Source organism: Aegilops tauschii, chromosome 1 (assembly GCF_002575655.3).
Source record: "Aegilops tauschii subsp. strangulata cultivar AL8/78 chromosome 1, Aet v6.0, whole genome shotgun sequence".
Classification (NCBI taxonomy): Eukaryota; Viridiplantae; Streptophyta; class Magnoliopsida; order Poales; family Poaceae; genus Aegilops; species Aegilops tauschii.
Window position 1 is genome coordinate 12,030,686 of NC_053035.3, and position 17,498 is coordinate 12,048,183.

Sequence of the window (17,498 nt, forward strand, 5' to 3'; positions counted from 1 at the left end):
CACATAAGCTATTTATCACAACTCAGTGTAGCCTATCAAGTATATTATTTATTCCAGAGTTGCACTACTACTGCTATCAATAGGGAATCAAATAAACTACCATACAGAACTTAAAGAATCATCATCACACATATCTGAATGTAAAACAGTGCAATTAGCTGGTACCGGAAATGACCTAATTTTAATCATCCTCACTGTAATTAGTCTATGCTTCTAAGTTCTAAACACTTAGAAGAGCATTTTGTTCTAGTAGCTGCAAATGAAAATAGACGAATTTGTCTATGTGGAACTCTGGCCCTCACGGTCCAACATGTTAATCCAATATCACACAAAACAAGCTACATTCATACTAGAAGTCTAGAACCCAAGTACTCAGAACCTAGCATACTGGTTGAATTAACACAAAACATAACCTGATTTCAGACTCAAAACGTAACAACCCAGTCTGCAAACCAAATTTGGTAGAAAACCAACAAAATCGGGCAGGAGATATTCAAGATTTCTATCTCACACACGAATGTAGTACAGTCACTGACCATGAACTAATCGGATGCAAAGGCTCTCTGATTCAGCGGCGTGGTTGCAGCTTCTCCTCTTCCTTCAGTCCTGAAGCCTATAAATTACCAGGTCTGCCTTTTTTAGTTGCTCCGACACAGAAACAACTGCTGCTAGCTCCGCCACGACACCACCGCCCTTTTGTAGCTCTATTTTCGAGGAGATGTTCTTCGTCTTTGTGTACAAATGTTGACGAACACAACACAGTCGCGCGCTAATTTAAACATGTAAAAATAACCAAAAAAATACACATTATTTTCTATGCGTGTTAATTTTAGTATGTAAATATATTTTATATAATACTATTCATCACAAAGGGTGTGAAATAAGTTATTCTTCATAATCTTACGATCTTTTCATAAATAAATTACATTTGAAATACAAATAGTTATGTTTATATTGATTCACTATGTAAAATTTGGCATAAGAAAACAAATATATAGGTCCTTAGACTAGAAAAATTGCATTTTATGTGTATTTTACACAATGGTTTCATGTTTGTAATTTTATATAACATAAATATTTTTTCTGGCGATTATATATTTTAATGTTCTCTTTTTACGTCTGAATAAGAAAAAAATATGGAACATAAAATTACCATGCATTGATGTTAAAATAGAGGGTGTGAAGAATAACTATTAGTCACCAGTGTGACGAATAGTCGGTAATACTTTTCATCACACAAGGTGCAGTATATATATTCACAAACACACACGCACACCCCTTGTCCTATACAAGTCTACTCTTCAAAGTTTTGCACTCGTAGTTCCAGGACAGTGCAGATAAACAAGGAAATAATCGCAGCCCTCAAGTCATTGTTTGACCGTAGAGAAGAAAGCGCACTGGAGGCCCTCAAGTCATACTACTTTGAGCGTAGCGTCAGTCATGTGCTCTTACGCATCTCAAGTCATTGGGAAGATAGATTATGTCCACTTCATCGGTCGGCGAGTACTAAAAACACAAGAGCAGACAATTGACAGCCATGTGCTGCGATTTAAGAATTAAGAGCCACCATCTCACCACCAAGAAACAAGACAAAGGGAGGAGACTTTAGTCTTCAGCATACCACTCACTACGTCTTTAACTAAAGGAGTAAGCATGGCTGCATTTTTCTTGCAGGTTTGTATACTACATAATAAGGGTGTACCCGGACAGATGTAGAGCACAAAATAACTAACTAGACCCATCCATACGCAGAGAGGGCTGACCCGATGTTGGCGATGGCGTCGAGCACCGGCAATGTTGGAGAGAGCTCGTCAAATGCTCTGGCGGTTGGCCTTTGGGAAGCACAGCAGTTGGAGATGATGCCGTCCGGCAGCAATGATTTGCCTTCTGCCGCTGGCCGGGAAAGGAAGCCGGTGCCTATAAATCCCTTGCTGCTTGCATCAGCGAGTTTTGGCTCCTAGACGGCATTGAATTATCTTTTCAGCAAGGAAGACCAAAAATCAGCACCAATGATCCAGCCTACTCAGGTATTTCTTGACTTGCTAGTGGGATACCCTGCAAGCAGCAGCAGCACCACAGGAAGATTGACGGTGCAGCAACCTTCTGTAGACATAGAAAATGTCGTTGATGAGCCTGCTTCACCCATGGCTCATGGCTGCTCTACTTCCCAAGGGCATCACTGCCAAGGGAGACAACGCACTACATGCGGTTGCGAGCAACGGGGACAGCAAGAAATTCTTGAAGTGCGCAATCATCATCTTCAAGAGGGACCAAGACCTCCTATTTGTAGTGACTAAAAAGGGTGACACACCCTTGCATTATGCCGCGAGAGCCGGTAAATCCCAAATGGTCTCTTGTCTAGTACAACTTGCCGAAAGTTGCAAGAGGTTGCATGAGCTCCTGAGGAAGGAGAATGTGCTTCAGGAGACGGCCTTGCATGATGCTGTCCCCATTGGAAATGAGGATATTGTGGAGCGTATATTGAAGTCTGATTCCGACTTGGCTAATTATCCCAAAGAAGGCATTTCCCCATTGTACCTCGCAATTTCACTGCAAAGATCTACTATCACACAGACCTTACATGACAAGAGCAATGGAAATCTCTCTTATTTCGGGACAGATGGGCAAAATGCGCTACATGCTGCGAGTATTCGAGCCAGAGGTATTTATTTTCAATCTGAGGTAATTTTACGATCTTTTCACAAATAAATTACATTTGAAATACAAATAGTTACATTTATATTGATTCACTACGTAAAATTTGGCATAAGAAAACAAATATATAGGTCCTAAGGCTTGAAAAATTGCATTTTATGTATATTTTACACAATTTTTTTACGTTTGTAATTTTACATGACATAAAATATTTTTATGGCGATTATATTTTTTTTATGTTCTCTTTTTACGTTTGAAATGCATAAAATTACCGTCCATTGATGTTAAGATAGAAGGGGTGAAGAATAACTATTACTCGCCTAGGGTGATGAATAGTCAGTAATACTATTCATCATACAGGGTGCAGTATATATATTCACGAACACACACGCACACCCCTTGTCCTGTACATGTCTTTTGCCCTACATCAAGCACCCCAGTCTACTCTCGAAAGTTTGGTGCTCCTAGTTCCACGACAATGAAGATAAACAAGGAAACAATCCCCGCTTTTTCAAGTCATTGTTTGACCGCAGAAAAGAAAGCGCACTGGATGCCCTCAACTCACACTTTTCGAGCGTAGCATCAGTCATGTGCTCTTCCGCATCTCCAGGTCATTGGGAAGATAGATTATGTCCACTTCATCGATCGACGATCGACGAGTACTAAAAACACAAAGAGCAGACAATTGATAGCTATGTGCTTCGATTTAAGAGCCACCAGCTCACCACCAAGAAACAAGACAAACGGAGGAGACTTTAGTCAGCATACCGTTCACTACGTCTTTAACTAATGGAGGAGGCTTGGCTGCATTTCTTAGAGGTTTTGTATACTTAAGGGTGTACCTGAATAGTAGTAGAGCACACAAACTAGCTCGAGCCATACCTTGAGTAGTTCCTAAGCATAGAGTGCAATGGAGAGGGCTGACCCAATGTTGGCGATGTCGTCGAGCACAGGCGTCGTAGCTAATAGCTCGTCAAATGCTCTGGCGGTTGGTCTTTGGGATGCCCAGCAGTTGGGGGTGATGTCTTCCAGCAATGTTTCCCCTGCTGCCACTGGCGGGGACACAAAGCCGGCGCCCATAAATCCCCTGCTACTGGCATCGACGAGTGTTGGCTCCTGGACGGCACTGAATTATCTTCTCAGCAAGGAAGACAAACAAGCATCACCAATGGTCCAGCCTACTCAGGTATTTCTTGACTTGCTCGTGGGATATCCTACCAGCAATAGCACCAAGGGAAGATTCACGGTGCAACAAGCTTCTGAAGATGTAGAAAATGTGGTTGATCAGCCTGCTTCAACCACGGCTGGTCTGCTTCTCAACGGCGTCACCGCCGAGGGGGACACCGCACTGCATGTGGTTGCCAGCCATGGGGACGACAAGAAATTCTTGAAGTGTGCAATCATCATCTTCAAAAGGGACCAAGACCTCCTGTTTGCAGTGAATAATAAGGGTGACACGCCCTTGCATTGTGCCGCCAGAGCCGGTAAGTTCCAAATGCTCTCTATTCTTGTTGAACTTGCTGAAGGTTGCAACAGGTTCCACGAGTTCCTGAGAAAGGAGAATGTGCTTAAGGAGACAGCCTTGCATGATGCTGTCCGTATTGGAAATCAGGATATTGTGGAAGGTCTGTTGAAGGCTGATCCTGACTTGGCCAATTATCCTAAAGAAGGCACTTCCCCATTGTACCTAGCAATTTCACTTCAAAGATATAGTATCGCACGGACCCTACATGACAAGAGCAATGGAAATCTCTCATACAGTGGACCCCATGGCCAAAATGCGCTACATGCTGCGACTTTTCGAACCATAGGTATTAATTAATTTTATTTTGGAAGTTAGGTATTTCAAATTACCCATTGAGTTTATATGCATAAATTATTAAACTTCGCATATACTTTTGTTGTATGCGCGTATGTTTAATAGATGATGGGAGGGATCATTCAAGACTTCCTGACACTTTTTCTATTAAGGTAGAATATAAGCAAGATCAAAACGGTCCAGTTGGTTCCGGTAGTCTATGGGGAAATATGACCGTATACCCCGATTAAGTTATATATATGTTCACATTTTTATTATGGGTTTTTATCATTTATGTCACTGGTTGTGTCCCACTACTCAGTTTTGCCACTAGGATTTTCAACTGCTCAAAAATGTCATCGCTTCATTAGGGGCATGCTCAAAATGCCACTCGACACCATGATTGTCAGCTCAAATATCGTTTGCCATGTTATAATGACCAAAATACCTATAGACAAACATGTCAGCTCTCCCTCTATCTCACTACAATAAAGTGTGGGTGCCACTTGATCCAACGGCGTTCTTATTTTCTCTAAAATTATTCGCTTGCTTACTCCTAACAATTGGGGTCCACACTTATCATTGTGAGATAGAGAGAGCTGACATGCGGGTATGAGGTATTTTTGTCATATAACATGGTCAACGAGTTTGACCTGACAATAACGATGTCTAATGGCATTTCTGAGCAAACATCTAATGGAACGATGGCATTTTTGAGATATCTAATTGCATTTTTGAGAAAACATCTCAGGGAACGATGGCATTTTTTAGCAGTTGTAATTTCTAATGGCAAAACTGAGTAGTGAGACATAACTAATGGCATAAATGATAAAAACCCTTTTATTAAGCACCCCTCCTACCCAAAAAGTGAATGTCTTGATGTTCCGTGTTAATGGAACTAGATGATACCCCGCACGTTGTTCGATAATTTCGTGAAAAGAAGTGCATAATTAGGTGTTATGTAAACAATGATAACTAATGAAAATAAAATGTAAGAGTATTCTTGAATTACACTTTAAAACATTAAAAAATTATGAAGCTTAAACCAAAATTATATATACATGAGAAAAAAATAGATTAAATTAAAATAGGGTCATTTCTAAAGAAAAATGTGAAGGATCAACTATATGTGTATGCTCCAAGCGCCAAACACATATTACGTGTCCATGAGAGCACAAAACTTAATGCAGAAAATCAATGATGACTTGCATGCATGGACCGGTGATGTGGCAAGGAAACGTTGCATGGATATACTAATGAAAAAATTGCAACTTATAACTTGCATGCATGACTTGCTGAAGTGGCATGGTTACATGTCTAGAAAAAAAATAGGTAGTGGGTTGTAGTGTATCTCTGATTTAAAATCCAATTAAAATGCACTAGTGCATGTTGCATGGTAGAGGATTCATACTTACATCGGGCGGATGCTAGTGGATAAGCTAGTAAGGTTGAGATAATTGGAAGTAGTGGGGATCACAATAATCTGACAGCTTATGATTATGCTAATGTGGATAAGCTAGTAACGTGGGGATAATTATATCTAAGAGTGGGGATCACAAAAATTAGATTAAATTAAAAGTGGATAAGCTAGATTAAACTATAATGGATAATCTGACGAAAATACAAAGGTGAACATGGGTGCGCGCACCCACGTGAATAGTAAATTCATAAAAAATACTAAAAAAAATAAAAAAATTCTGAAATTTCGCGATATGAACCTTAGTCGATCATTCTACTCAAGTGTGAAGTTTCATGATGTATTGACACCCGTTGTATTCTTAGTGAAGAAAATACAAATGCGACCATACTATTCAGTAAATAGTGTTTTTTAATATAGCTTCGATTAGTTTTGATTTTGTCATTTTTGGCCAGATTACCACGGATGTGATTTCTTCATGAAACTTCATATGCGAGTATACCGGTTAACTATGTATATTAGAAAAATAAATTCAGATTTTTTTTAAAATTTCTAGCATTTTTTTGAATTTATTATTCATAAAGGGTGCGCGCGCACCCATGTTCACCAAATCCGCGTCCATAATCTGACAGCTACAATAATTATGATAATGTGGAAGCATGAATGTTGAGATAATTAGAAGTAGTGGGGATCACACTCTTAGATATATGTATATGGTCATTACTAGTAAGATAATCTGGAAAAATTGAATTTGTCAAACTCTTTTGTTGTTGATAATCTCCTGGCTGTCATGTTGTCTCACTTACCTTGGACTAATAGACAAAATGTCATATTTTCAGGGATCACAAAACATATTTTGAACTGGAATAATAGCCTAACCACTCATGGGGACGGAGATGGGAATACACCTCTTCACTTTGCTTCAGTTTTCGAGCATCCTGATGGAGTCAGACTATTCAGACAATTATTAGAAGCTAATCCGTCACCAGTATATCAAGCAAACAACAGCGGATCATTCCCCATACATGTTGCTGCCACCATGGGTGCGAAAGATGTCCTAAACATTATACTTGAGAAGTTTCCTAGTAGTGCTGGCTTGCGCACTGCTCAAGGACGGACATTCCTTCATGTCGCCATTGAGAAAAAAAGACTGAACATAGTCTCCTTTGCTTGCCAAACTCCATCACTAAATTGGATTTTGAATATGCAAGACAGTGATGGGAACAGTGCACTGCATTTTGCAGTCAAGTATGCAATGTTTCATAATTTATGTTCTCTATGTGGTAATATGGAAGTGGACTTAAGTTTAGCAAACAACAATAAGCAGACTCCTATTGATTTATCCAGAAGCTTGTTTCCTCGTGGACTGAATCATGTTTGGGTAATATACTTTCGCCCTTATTAATTTACAATGCTTGGCCCTTTTAAGTGAAACAAAATAATTCATGTCTAGTATCTCCATACGGTACTCATATTTCTGTTTGCTCTTTCAGAATAGTGACCAGATGATATATGTGGCACTCAACTTGGTTGGTGCTAAAAATAGTTCCGTTCTCTTGGATCATATTGTAGAAAGGGACAGTTTTCGAGTAAAACCAGAGGATGAGGTCAAAGAAGCACAGAAGATGAAAGAGGCAAGCCAAATGCTAGGCATTGGTTCAGTTTTAATAGCAACTGTATCATTCGGTGCAACTTTTGCTGTCCCTGGAGGTTTCATAGCAGATGATCATACAAATCGAGGCACACCAACACTTGCTGGAAGGTATACGTTTGATGCATTCATGATGGCAAACGCATTAGCTTTTCTTTGCTCCTCAATAGCTACTATTGCTCTCATGTTCACTGGATCTCCTTTGGTTAACTTGGTAACTCGCCAAATAAACTATTGCGCATCTATTTTCTTCATGTCGAGTTCCCTCACATGCTTGGCTACTGCTTTTGCACTGGGTGTGTGTATGGTGCTAGCTCCGGTTGCTAATGCTACTGGCATTGCGATCTGTGTACTCAGTCCTCTCGTGATGCTATATAGAAATTTTGAATACTTACTAAAGCTGGTTATTCTTGCACGACCATTATGCCTTCGAATGGGACTATATCGTGCATTAAAACAGTTAGCAATGATGATGCTTGACATAATTCTCTTTGAACTCTGGCCTTTCGTACTTATCTTTGGTTGGGCCGCAATTGCTCGGAAGCTCCGAAACCTCTGATGACAAGAAGCATGAAATGTATGATGAGCTACGGAAGCTAAACGAAATGTCTGTGTGTTAAGCCTGTCACTAATAGTTTGTAAGCATATGTTTGCTCGGAATAGCAGTGTTACTGGAAACTTATGTGTGTTTTCTTGGCTTGTAAGTCGCTAACTTTATTTGTTTAGAGCACTTGTGCTTGTAATAAAGTAAACAATGTTTACCATGTCTTTCAAAGATTGCAGTTCGAATGGTTGTATTTTTTATTTGCGAAAAGGAGGTAAAACTCCAGCCTCTACAGCAAGTGATGCACATAACCATTCCAAAGGGTCACCGGGGTCAATGCAGAGTACTCCCTCCGTCTCAGTTTACAAGTCCTACGCGTATACCTAGGTTGCCAATTTTATCACCATAATATAAACTATATAACACAAAAATTATACCATTTGAAAATAGAACATCTGAAGTTTATATAGGTATATTTTTTGTAATATATGACTTGTATTAGGTTGGTCAAATTGACGATCTAGAAGTACGCGCACGTCCTGTAAACTGAGAGAGAGGGAGTAGAAAAGCAAACTGATCTGTATGAGATCAATGGGAATAGCATCTGAACGCGTGCGCATGGTCTTTTTCTATTCTCCTCTACATATGCTAATCAAGGACGAACTAATACAGAGCAGAGTGTATGCAAATGTCGTAAGCATGGTTAAACCGCGCAGACCGTGTCTACGATCAGGCAGTGGCATGGCGTCCCCTCATACTTAACATGTTGGTGACAACGACCCTAGCCTCGTATTGGCCAAATGATCATGATAGCTGTCAACATACTCCTTCCGTATTGGTGCATAAGTCATCTTACAAAAATCAAATAATACCAAAACAGTTAGGCGTGGTGCATTAACTCCCACCTTATTTCTTGTTTTTTGACATGAATAAAGGAATAAACCAATAAGAGACATGGGGCGTACATGTTTTTAATGTCTTGAGACTACCTAGCATGACATGCAGTGGTCAGTTTATTGCACGCAGTGGTATTAACTAGAAAATAAACATTAAGTCCTCTCGTTTTCCCCTCCGCCTTGGTTGTGGTGCGCAACGTAAGATGACTTATGCACCGGTACAGAGGGAGTAGTAATTTTGGCCCAAAAATGCAGTTTAGCAGAGTAGTAATATGCCTTCAGCTCGTCAGATCTGACCTCCCAGCCTTCATATTTGATGATTTGGGACTGCCTTTTGAAGCGCACTACAATTGCACGTGGCCTGAAGAAACTTCATGTGGCCCCCGCCTTACTTGAGATGACAGAAAAATTGAAAAAATGCCCCATTGACGAGTGAACCCCATGACTATGAAGAAAACAAATATGAAGAATCAGAGTTTACGGGTCACCTCAACAGTCTTCATAATGCATATGAAGTGTGCTCCATATGGATATGAAGGCTGCCAATGTGACAACTCATGCTATTCGGCTAAAACATATAAATCATCCTCAAACATATCTTCTGCTCAAAGGATGACAGAGCCAAGATAACATCCTCACGTAGAATAGATATCCCCATTAAAATTCTCTGCTCAACCCTGCAGTCGTAATAGCCTGCAGGTCGAGTGTTCCACAAGTATATATAGCCTTATAGTCAGCGCTGGGGTATGACACCAACAGAGAAAAGATTCAGGTTGAGGCACTAATGAAGGATATATATAATCAAGAAAGTTGACCTCAAAAGGGAAATAAAAAAACGTTGAATTATGATAAAGATAAGGGCATGTACAATGGTGCTATCTTAGAAGTGCCACATAGGATAATTGCTGAGGTGGAAGAGAGAGACATTGAATTTTCATGAAATGCAGAACCTGACGACTGAACAATTTTCATATGCAGCAGTCTCTCTGCAGACCAAGAACTTGATGAATAGCCACTATATGTTGCTGAATCCGTCTAATACCGCACCCGTTGATGAAAATCCGTCTATATGTTGATGAATCTGCATATATAAGTACTAGATCATGTTGACGCGCGTTGCCGCACCCGTTCATTTTTGTAATGAATTGATTAAAATATCCGTAAATACATGAAGTTACCAAACACGAATGTTGAATTTGCATAACTTGATTCATACATTTGGGTTTGTGGTTGTAGTGTGACAGCGAAGATTGGGCGCACATTGCCATGCCACGACCAGCCAATTTGATGAACGAATGTTAGACGTATATGAGAAATTTGGATGAATTAAATTCCTTTGAGATTCCAACATTCATTCATGGTATGAGATTGAAAGGAATAAACACACATATAGTCATAAAAAAAGATGATCTGATACTTGAACTCTTGCCAGAGCATTGCACTAGTAAATAAAGCTTCGAAAGATGTGAGGAAGATCATATGAAGCCTTCCTCGGCAACCACATAATTGAAAGAAAAAAAGCATAGGAAAACATAAAAAAATTCTGAAGGATTACCTTGATATTTCTAAGTGACATGGTGCAATTTTCCTTCGGGCGTTATTTCTTCAGATTTTCTAAAGAAATATCCTTTCTTTAATTAGGAGCCATCTTTAGCACAAGAGTGACCTGGCTGGTTCTTGTTTCTGAAGTCCTAAGAGAAACAATGGACAGTTGAAGTGGAGTTTTCAACTTTGGTTTGGTGCACGTATGACTAAATGCTTCACAACAAAATGTACTCAGAAAATGTTCAGTTAATCTTCTGCATTGTTAGGCTTCAAACTGAATGCTGGATTCATGAGAAACATTAGGCAGTCGTTCAGTTAGCATGCATAAGATACCTGAACAGGGAGGTTGATCACGGAGAGCAGGGCAGGAACTGCAGTGTGTAGTTATGCTGCTTGGTGTCCATTAAGGATTCAGAGGCGAGACTGAGGAGAGACGGAGGATGGCAGTGTATTGATAACACCACCGGCGAGCTCCGAGACAAAGCACAACCAGAGAGAAGCAGTTGTTGCCGTTCTCACCCTTCCATTCCCGCGCTCCTGCTTACACCTTGCATCCCCGACACCAAGCGATCAATTCGGGGCGACATCCTCTTTGGGGATGTCTTTACCTTGGCGACATCAGGCACCATCGGCTGTCTCCGTTCGGCTTCGCGGGGCCAATCAACATGAGCCTCGATGGCTGCCGTACCGCCGTTGCAGTTGGTAGAGGGGGCGTCGGACTGTCGCTCGGTGGGGTCGTCGATGAGCTCCTCACGCAGGAGCCGCCGCCGTCAGCTCGCGAAGCCATCATGAGCAATAGCCATCACCTCTCGTCGGCTCCGCGAGCAACACCATACGCCGCTGCTGTCGAGCAATTTGCGCCCGCCGCCGCAAAGGAATCCGATTTGAAATTTTTTTAGGGCGAGAATGCGCTTTGCTGCCGGTGCGAGCTGAGCGGGGCAGATAACGTTACCAGCCTAAAATAAGCCCAGTTAACCACAACTCTACTAAATCAACCTCCGGAGCAGCGGCCCAAGAGACGATGGGCTGCGGCATGAGGAGATGCGAGGCAAAATCTGTGCCACTCGTTAAAGGATCCAATGGACGGCGAACAAAATCACGGTGGTGGCTCGGTGGTCGCTCTGTTATACTGTTTCTCAATACGGGAAGGATGGCATGGAGCTGAGTTTGTCTTGGTGTGAAGAATGGCTCGCGAGAGATACGACTCCAAATGGAAGGAAGTACAGGATATCAATCGCCATGTCCTGCTAATTGTGTACGTGACCTTCATGCTCAAAGGCCTAGGTGCCCTGGTGTTTACGTGGAACACGGTGGTTCTTCTCGGTGGCTACGTCACCATGATAGACAAGCGGGAGTTTTTCAATCTCACCACAATTACCTCCGTACAAATAATCTGGTTCGTTCTCATGCATTCTTTTTACCTTTTTTTAATTTGCTGGGGAGTTGTGCATTATTATTACTTTTGGCCATCTCATCAGAACTTTTATACCGGAAAAGGCTTTCGCCCCGCTTTATATTATAAAGCCAACCGCACCACAAGCATCCAACAAGGTCCAACACAAAACCACGCACACACACATGAAAGTCCACAGGAACAAAAGGTACAAGAAAGGGTCAATGCTGAGGGCACAGCACAACAAGCCCTAAACCCAAAACACACACGCCATACAGCCGCCAGGCGGTCTAGTCAGGCTCAGGAGGAGGAGGCGGCAGCGGGGGAGCCACGCGGAGCGCCATCGAGCGAAGATCGGAGAGGAGGGTGGTGATGACGTCCCGGTCCTAGGGGCGGCTAAGCGGCCGCCAAAGCTGCAGGTAGCCACACAATTTGAAGATTGCGTCAATCGCACGTCGGAGAGGCACCTTCTGAATAACAAGCTTATTGCGAATGTTCCAAAGCGTCCACGCGAGAACCCCAACGCACAACCATCTAATATGGCGGTAGCGAGTAGGGGAAGCGTTGAGCTCGGCAAGCAGGTCGGGGAAGTTGGTATTACACCACTGTCCGCCAACCGTTTCGCGGAAGCAGGCCCAAAGGAACTGGGCCGAGTGGCACGAGAAAAAGATGTGGTTAGCATCCTCAATCGTGCCACAGATGGGGCACATCCCATCACCCGGGCCATTACGCTTGAGGACTTCAAGCCCAGAGGGGAGGCGTCCACGGATCCATTGCCACAGGAAGATCTTGATTTTCAGCGGAAGTCAGATGTCCCAGATCAGGCTAAATGGTTCCGGGGCCGTCGAGGGAGCAATGGCGCCGTACAGGGACTTCGTGGAGAAACGGCCAGAGGGCTCGAGGCGCCAGGAAAGAACATCCCGGTCCTCCTCGACGTTAATCGGCAAGTGCGATGTCTTGGAGGAGGGAGTCCCAGGCGGCCCCCTCGAGGGGGCCAAAGGGGCGCCGGAAGGCGAGACGCCCTAAGTCAATAAGGGCCGTCTCGACAGAGACCCGAGGGTCAGCCGCAATGGCAAATAGTTCTGGGAATCGCGCAGCCAGGGGGGAGTCCCCAAGCCAGCGGTCGAACCAGAACAAGGTCGAGGCCCCGGAGCCAACCGAGATGGATGTGCCGATGCGTAGTACGGGCAGAAGCTGGATCACGGACTGCCAGAACTGGGATCCACCCGTACGTTGGCAAAAGGCAAGAGGTTGGCCACGGAGGTACTTATTACGGATGATGGTGAGCCAGAGGCCTCCCTCCCCATTGGCAATACGCCACAGCCATCTGGTCAGGAGGGCAATGTTCATGCGTCGGGATGACAGGATCCCAAGGCCACCCTGGTCTTTGGGTTTGCAGATGTCGGGCCAGCTCACCATATGGTACTTCTGCTTGTCGCCCTCACCAGCCCAGAAGAACCTCGACTGGTATTTGGCCACCTCCTGATGGATGGTCTCATGAAGGCTATAGAAGCTCATGAGAAACCAGAGAAGGCTGGCAAGCGAGGAGTTGATTAGAATCACCCTGGCAGCTTTCGACAGCCAGCGTCCCCTCCAGGGTTCAACCCTGTGCTGCATCCTAGTCACCGTCGGGCGGAGATCCGCGACGGTGAGTCTGGAGTCACTAATGGGCACCCCCAAGTAAGTCGTGGGGAAGGAGCCCAGGCGGCAGTTCAGCCGGTCCGCAATGGACAAAGCATCGTCCGGGGGGTAGCCGAGGACCATCACTTCGCTCTTGTCGAAGTTGATGGTGAGGCCGGACATCTGTTGGAAGCACAGGAGGAGGAACTTCAGGTTGGCGATGTCGGACGCGGAGCCCTCCACCATGACTATGGTGTCGTCTGCGTATTGGAGGAGGGAAACCCCTCCTCCGTCCACTAGGTGGGGGACAACGCCCCGGATATGGCCGCAGGCTTTGGCCTTATCAAGGATGACCGCAAGGGCATCGACAACCATGTTAAAAAGGAACGGGGTGAACGGGTCACCCTGGCGCACCCCACATAGGGTGGGGAAGTAGGGACCGATCTCGCCGTTAATGTTGACCGCCGTCCGACCGCAGGTGACGAGTTGCATAACGCGGGTCACCCAGCGGTCGTCGAAGCCCTTCTGAAGCAATACTTCCCGAAGGAAGGGCCAGTGGACCGTGTCGTAGGCCTTATGGAAGTTGAGCTTAAGGAACACCGCGCGGTGGTGCTTGGATCGGACTTTGTGGAGGACTTCGTGAAAGACCAACACCCCATCCAAAATAAATCGGCCTTGAATGAAGGCGGATTGGTTGGGGTGGGTGACAGAGTCCGCAAGAAGGGTCACCCTATTAGCGTATCCTTTGGCCAGGATCCTGAAGATCACGTTAATCACGGTGATCGGGCGGAACTGGCGGATGTCCGAGGCCCCCGGAACCTTTGGGATGAGGGTAATGATCCCATAGTTCAGGCGCCCCAGGTCCATGGTCCCAGAGAAGAACTCGTCGAAGAGGGCCATGACCTCCGGTTTAATGGATTGCCAGAATGTTTTAAAAACAGGACTGGCAATCCATCCGGGCCTGGAGCCGAGGAGGGGTTCATTCCATTGATCACCGCAAGGACCTCCTCCTCCGAGAAAGGCGCCACCAAAGCAGCGTTGGCCTCGGCGGAGACAAGCTGGGCACCCGACCAGGTATCGGGGGCCAGCACAGCCCCACCCCGAGGGGTGGGGGTGAAAAGGGCTTTATAGAAGCCGTCTACGTGGGCACGGATGTCCGAGGGTCGAACAAGCTGAGTATCACCTTCCCACAGGGAGTGAATGGAGTTGCGACGACGCCGGCCGTTGGCAATCGCCTGGAAGTAGGCCGTGTTGGCGTCGCCCTGAAGCACCCACCGTTGGGTGCCGCGCAACTGCCAGTAGGCCTCCTCGTCAGCATAGATGACCGAGAGCTGGTCCTCGAGATCATATCTCAACATCCACTCATCCGGGGAGATCCCGGACGAGTCAGCACGGGCGTCCAGGGCCTGGATGGCGCTCAGGAGGGCCTTCTTGCGGTCACGGATATCACGACCGAGGTTCGTGCCCCATCCCTTCATAAATTGGCGGGCTAGCTTGGCGCAGAACTGCCAGGAGTCCACCGCGGACATGGCGCGGTGAGGGGAATTGCGCGCGGCGGTCCACTTAGTCGCAACAGCCTCGCGGAACCCGGCCTGGTTGAGCCAGAAGAGCTCAAACCGGAACCGAGGGGGGATGGGGGGGCGTTCATCAGCAGAGGAGAGGAGAAGAGGAACATGATCAGAGCCGATCCTCGTAATAGCCTGAACCGAGGCCAGGGGGCATCTGAGCTCCCATTCTGGGGAAACTAAGACGCGGTCAAGGACAGACTGCGTCGGGTTCGCCTGGCGGTTAGTCCAGGTGAACCGGGCCCCCGTGCGCTCGAGCTCATGGAGGCCCAGCTCCGCGATGTAGTCGTTAAACATCTGCATCCGGGGGCGATTAACTCGGTCATTGTTCTTCTCATCCGGGGAGCGGATGAGGTTAAAGTCACCTCCCACCACAACAGGGAGGGGGGAAGCGGAGATCTTCTGCTGCAACTCGGCGAGGAAGGTCGGGGAGCGGCTGTGGTCTGCCGGTCCGTAGACGATGATGACCTCCCATTTAAAGTTGAGCGCACGCTCGAAGATCTCCATACTAACGAAGAACTCGCCCCGATCCATACCTCCCACATCAAAGGTGGCATCCTTAACACCTAAGAGGATGCCACCCGAGTGGCCATTGTTCCCACTAGAAGGGAGCCAATGCCAGGCGAACAGGTGGGAGCTAAGGCTGTCAAGCTCGGGAAGACAGAAATCCATGCGCATGGTTTCTTGGATGGCAATGATGTCGATGTGCTCGTCACGGATGTACTCAACTAGCTGGCGGCGGCGGCCGTCATGGCCGAAGCCGCGGATGTTCCAGAAGAGGGCACACATCTAAACCACCATTGAGGGGCTGCTTGACCCCAAGACGGTGGAAGCACTGTGGGCTCTAAGAGCGGCAGTGCGGGATCGAGTGCGACCACGGATTTCCTCGGCCGGCAGCCCAGAAGGGGTCTGGGGTGCCGGGGTGCGGAGGAGGCGGGCCCGGGTTTCGGCGAGTTTCCCGTCAAGGATCTCGCGAGCCTGGATAGCCGCAATCTGCTCTAAGGGGGGCCCACTTCCCCCCTGAAAACTATAGCCGAGTCTAGGGCCACCTTGGCGAGGCGGCCCAGCGGGATCGCTTCGAGCGCAGAAAATGAGCAGATGGAAGAACTGGAGGGGGTGTCGGACGCACCAGTCTCGAGGTTCCGGGCCGCAGCCCGGATCTCCGCCCGCTCTGAGATGGACGGAACCGGGAGGCCGGCCGGGCGGTCCGCGTCGAGTCGGGCACTGCGGCGGGAGGCAGTCACCGGAGTCGACAAGGCCCGAGCCCGGCGGACGTACGGAACCGACCGAGGCGGGTGGGAGGCGACAGGGGTGGCCACATCAGCGGAGGCCACCAGGAGCAGGCGCGGCGGGGACGCTGGAGCCGGTGGCGCCAGCAGGGCACCGGACCCCGCCAAGTCGGGGGAGGGCGGGTCCGGGGCAGGCAGGTCGGCCACCGGGGCGGGAGCGGAAGCCGGTGGAGAGGCGGGAGGCGACGGAGGATCCTCCCCAGGAGGGTCAGCCGGGGCAGACCCAAGGGGGCGGGATCCAACGCCGGCGAGCCCGACAGCAGCGGAGTGGCCACCGTCGGGGGCGGAGGTGGCGGGGCGGCCTCGGTGGAGAGGCACGACGAGCACGGCGAAGATGCTGGGAGGACGAGGAGACTGACGCTGGAGATGTCGCTGAGCTCGGCCGAAGAGGAGGGGGAGGAGTCGGGCAGCGCGGCGGGGGCCGCCTCGACGGATGCCAACCCCCGCGACCGGCCCGCTCCCGAATGCCCGCGCCCCGGAGGAGGGTCCGAAGGGACGGGCGAGGGGGAGCGGCTACGGCCTGAGCGCTCATCGTCGTCCTCCGGGTCCTCGTGGCGGGAGGGGCGCGGACGGCGGTAGTGGGAGTCGTCGCGGTGGGCCGCGCTTCCCCCGGCAAAGTGGTCCTCAGTGAAGCATCGGGGGCGGCCGATGTGGTTGGGAGGCTCGGGGTAGATCTTGAGGTCGAAACCCTGGTTGTTGAAGAAGACTCGGACGGTGGCACGGAGGGTGGAGGAGTCCAGGCACTTGACCTTGACACGAACCTCCTCCTCCTTGCGGAGAGAGAGCTCGTCCACCACCACCACCTTGCCCAGGAGCTTGGACATACTGCGGATCACCTTCTCAGAGCGAGCAATGTCGGGGAGGCCAGCGATGAGGATCCAAGCAGTATCCAGCACGGCCACAGCCTTGGGGTCCATCAGGGGCTCAGAGATGTTGACGACGAGCTTGTTGAGGGCAAGGGTGATGTCGTCGCTACGGGTGCAGAGGCCCAGGCTAAGGGCGTCGGGGAAGACCACGGTGAAGGAGCTATCCGAGGTCGGAGTCACTTGCCAGTCCCAGACACGGCGACAGAGGTGGTTAAGCTCGGCCTCGATCATCTCCGGTGAGGCGACCCCCGCCCCCACA

The 17,498-nt window shown here is 47.5% G+C and overlaps 1 protein-coding gene and 1 pseudogene across 1 annotated transcript; both read left to right on the top strand.

Annotated features, from left to right (window-relative positions):
* The first annotated feature begins 2,009 nt into the window (after window positions 1–2,009).
* LOC109742002 (uncharacterized) lies at window positions 2,010–2,800 on the top strand (annotated as a pseudogene).
* Window positions 2,801–3,565: 765 nt separating this feature from the next.
* LOC120966851 (protein ACCELERATED CELL DEATH 6-like) lies at window positions 3,566–8,318 on the top strand. The gene is made up of 3 exons (XM_040393413.3): window positions 3,566–4,466; window positions 6,710–7,251; window positions 7,364–8,318. Exons 1-3 carry the CDS (start codon window positions 3,566–3,568, stop codon window positions 8,078–8,080), a joined length of 2,160 nt encoding a protein of 719 aa, XP_040249347.3. The 3' UTR covers window positions 8,081–8,318.
* The last annotated feature ends 9,180 nt before the right edge of the window (window positions 8,319–17,498 follow it).